Source organism: Branchiostoma floridae, chromosome 10 (genome assembly GCF_000003815.2).
Source record: "Branchiostoma floridae strain S238N-H82 chromosome 10, Bfl_VNyyK, whole genome shotgun sequence".
Classification (NCBI taxonomy): Eukaryota; Metazoa; Chordata; class Leptocardii; order Amphioxiformes; family Branchiostomatidae; genus Branchiostoma; species Branchiostoma floridae.
In genome coordinates, this window is record NC_049988.1 from 7,818,353 (window position 1) to 7,821,916 (window position 3,564).

Sequence of the window (3,564 nt, forward strand, 5' to 3'; positions counted from 1 at the left end):
TTATTGTTTACGCTGCCTTTATACTATTTGTGTGAGGACAACTTGTATAGCTGTTTAGTTTAATGATCTATTTTGCCCCTCTTTCACATTATGATAAATTCAAATAGAGCGAAATCAACATCTTTTGCTGTTATTAAAGACTGATGCTGTCTGAAATGTCTTAGCATCTTTGGGACGTTATGTCATCCAGTTGAATAGACTAATTCTGTATCCTACTATCAATTTACTTATAAATGGATATCTAACCTTGACAGAAACACCCATCCTGAGGACTGAAATAAAAGTTAAAATATTTTGTCTCTTCATTGACTCTTCATTCACACTCACTAAAACAAGACAGTCTCATTTGCATACAAAACGGTTGGTACTTTATTCATGACCCCAAAGAAAAGGTCATACTAACATGTGATTATATACAGAGCGTAAATATAATGTGCACATCGTACATTGGCCTATACAACAAGGAATCTGGACTATAATAAGGGCGATATACCAACACTTAAGTATGTGTGTAAAAAATCTATCCTTGTTCCCTCAAGATACAGTGGTAGAGTCTTACCATACAGTCTTACTAGTATAAGACACTTGGGTCCTTAAGGTGAAGATTATGTCACAAGACAAATCTTGATTCTTGAGTAACTGTTAAAACTGTTAAGAGCATAAATAGAACTTGCAACATGTAACAAAATTTTCCACTACGATTTCTTTCTATACAGCTCCTTTGGCAAAAGTTCTAAATCTTATAAAAACACTAGCATAATCTAAGTATTACATATGTTGGCCACTGGCTAGTAGTACCAAAAAAGCCTATAGAATTAAGAAGTATGCCAACTACAATTAGATACTTTCATTTTATAAAAAAGTTGACAAATGAGTTCATGTTAGGATTAAAACATGAAGCTAAATGAGAGAGTAATAAAAAGATACAATTTACATACACTTCAAAAATTTGACTGTGTTTTTGATACTCTTGGATAATTTGACCTGAATATGATGCTATGTTTATTATACAGCTATTTCAATACATGCATTAATAATTGCAGGGGGAACTTTTATATTCCCAATAAAACAGAGCTGTTTTATACTTGGTTGGACATCATTTCTTGGGCACATCAAAATATCTGCATATCTACCTTTGCCTTACTACATGTACATGAATAGTGGTGTCTACTGCAATTTTACCACACTTATTAGTCTGAAAATTTCCATGCTTTTTATCGCACTTTTTTCTGATAAAAACAATATACGCTTTCCATAATTCATGAGCATGAACATGTGATAATTTCATTACTGCGGTCTGAAAAATTTCCATGCTTTTGATCCATCTGAAAAAAATTAGAATTGGGAGGATTCAACCAATCAAATAGTTAAAATCTATATTTTGGGAATTCATTTCAAAGACTAGCCCCAAAATACAACATTTGAAGCACCTGCCTTTTCCGCACAATTTCAATGAGCAATGTACTTGTCAATGCTAACTGCAGAGTGCATCTACAGTTGGGAACTATAGGGGGTCATTCAGTTCATAGGTTCGGCTTAACAAAGAATACTTTTGTCTAATAATCAAAAATACAATCAAGTCCAAGAATCATACTTGCTGTTCTTACAGTAAGTCGTCTAACGTCATCACAATTCTATAATACAATACTGTAAGATGTTTTAGTTTGGTGGTGCTGTATTTTTCAGGTTATGTAAGGCAAGCAATTTGGGAGGGTTTTATCTGTCAGAATAACCATTTTTCAGACAAGTCAAATTCTATAATTGTATTGACTGATGTTCAGTTATACTCAGTAAAACCACCAAATTTGCCAACGTCAAATACTTACCAAACTTCCTCATATCACAGTATTGGGAAATACAAACTTCGTACAACACTGGGAGACGGAAAGTCCTAAACTGGGCAGTTTTCTGTGCCCAGAGAAGATTCAGAGTCCTAATCAATGGTACATATCACATAAATAATACAAACACAGCTGTGCTGTAGTCCTAGGCATATTGCTGTAGTTTACAAACTAATAAATATGCTCACTTCTATAAACTATGCTTAAAAAGGAAACCGTCATGGTCTAAAAAAACATCCAAGTGTAGTAACGAAGTGCCAAATTTCATATTTTCAATACTTTTCATTAAAATTTGTGGCTTGATTGCCAACCATGATTGTGTGGTGGTACCATCCACACCTCAACAGACATAATAAACCTATTCTGACATCTGAAGATTACCATTTACATGACAGAAGAACACAATTTGTATCTGTTTTCTTTGCACGTTGGGAATGAAACTTCTTATCTAAAATGCATCTTGTCAATACTGTCTCATTCGACAGCTAATCTTACTTCATTGCTACAAATGATACTTTTACAAGTACATAGTTGCATCTGACATACCAAACTGTTTTTAACAGAGCTATTCGTTTTTGACTGAATGACAGGAAGAATTGTTGCCACAGGAATCCCAGTGACATTATACATTTACAAATTCTACCTGGACTACTAGAAAATGAAATATGATAGAGCTGTTGTCATTGACTTTTACATGAGAAATGTAAAAAAAAATGCACCCTGTGTCCTTCTGAATATCAGAGATCTAACCTGATTGGCTATTTCAACTGCATTCCAACAATGAGAACTTTGGGTTATGTAACAGAACTCAGCATCACAGGTTCAATCTGATTGGTCTGTTACGAATCCATTCCACCAATCAGGGCTTCATCCATGAGATCATCATCAATGTCACATGGGCTGGCATCCGGTTGTGACTGGTCAGAAGTACCTTCATAAAGCAGATGGGACTGGTCGGGGTCTGACAGAGGGGACGTGTTCTCTGCTTGAGAGTCCACTTCTGGGTCCATGGAATGGTCGTGGTCTGGGGAATGAGTTGCAGGGGGGAGGGGGGCGCTGGTGTGTGCGTTGGCGGCACCAGGCACGTCAATGACAAGGTTACCATCAGGACTGAGGGAGTGCAGATCATCTTGTCCGGGACTGTCAGCCTTCCCGTAGGGCTCCAGGACGGGCGGTTCCGGGTCCTGTGCCTGGCTGGGGCTGGTCTCCAGGGGGGAAGAGCTGCTCTCGTCACCGTAGCTGACCAATGAGGAGAGGGCACTTGTGTCCAGCTGCGTACCCACCGTCAAGGCCGGCATCGCGGCAGCAGCAGGGGCTGAACAATCCGGCTCCGCCTGGGGTTTCGATTTCGATCGATTCAGGTTGCCAGAACGTTCATCCGCTGTTGCAGATGACCTCTTTTTGCCACTTCTTTCCTCTGTGGTACCATTCGAGTTCTGAACTGAGGACGCAGTTTTCTCCTCGCCTCTTGATCGTGGTCGCTCTGCAGTCTTACTGTCTGCAGACGTTGGACGGCTGCTGGAGTCTTCAGCTGAAATTTCAGTTACGATGGACGCATCTTCTGCAGTACTCCTGCTTGTCGTGTCTGATGTACTCAAGGACGTTTGGGGGTCAATTTCCTGAGGTTTGAGAAGGGGAGGCGGTGTCTCAGAGGACTCGTCTTGTTGGGTCGTTGTAGGTGAGACAGATTTCTCTCTTCTTTCGCTCAAGTGTTCGCTGTTAA

The 3,564-nt window shown here is 39.3% G+C and overlaps 1 protein-coding gene across 1 annotated transcript in view; it reads right to left on the bottom strand.

The window, feature by feature from the left end:
• Positions 1–345: 345 nt before the first annotated feature.
• LOC118423818 (mediator of RNA polymerase II transcription subunit 1-like) overlaps positions 346–3,564 on the bottom strand; it is a gene marked incomplete in the record, with an annotated part of 28,254 nt that continues 25,035 nt past the window's right edge. Inside the window, 1 exon segment of the mRNA XM_035832071.1 lies at positions 346–3,557. Within this exon segment, the coding sequence (XP_035687964.1) occupies positions 2,681–3,557 (877 nt within the window).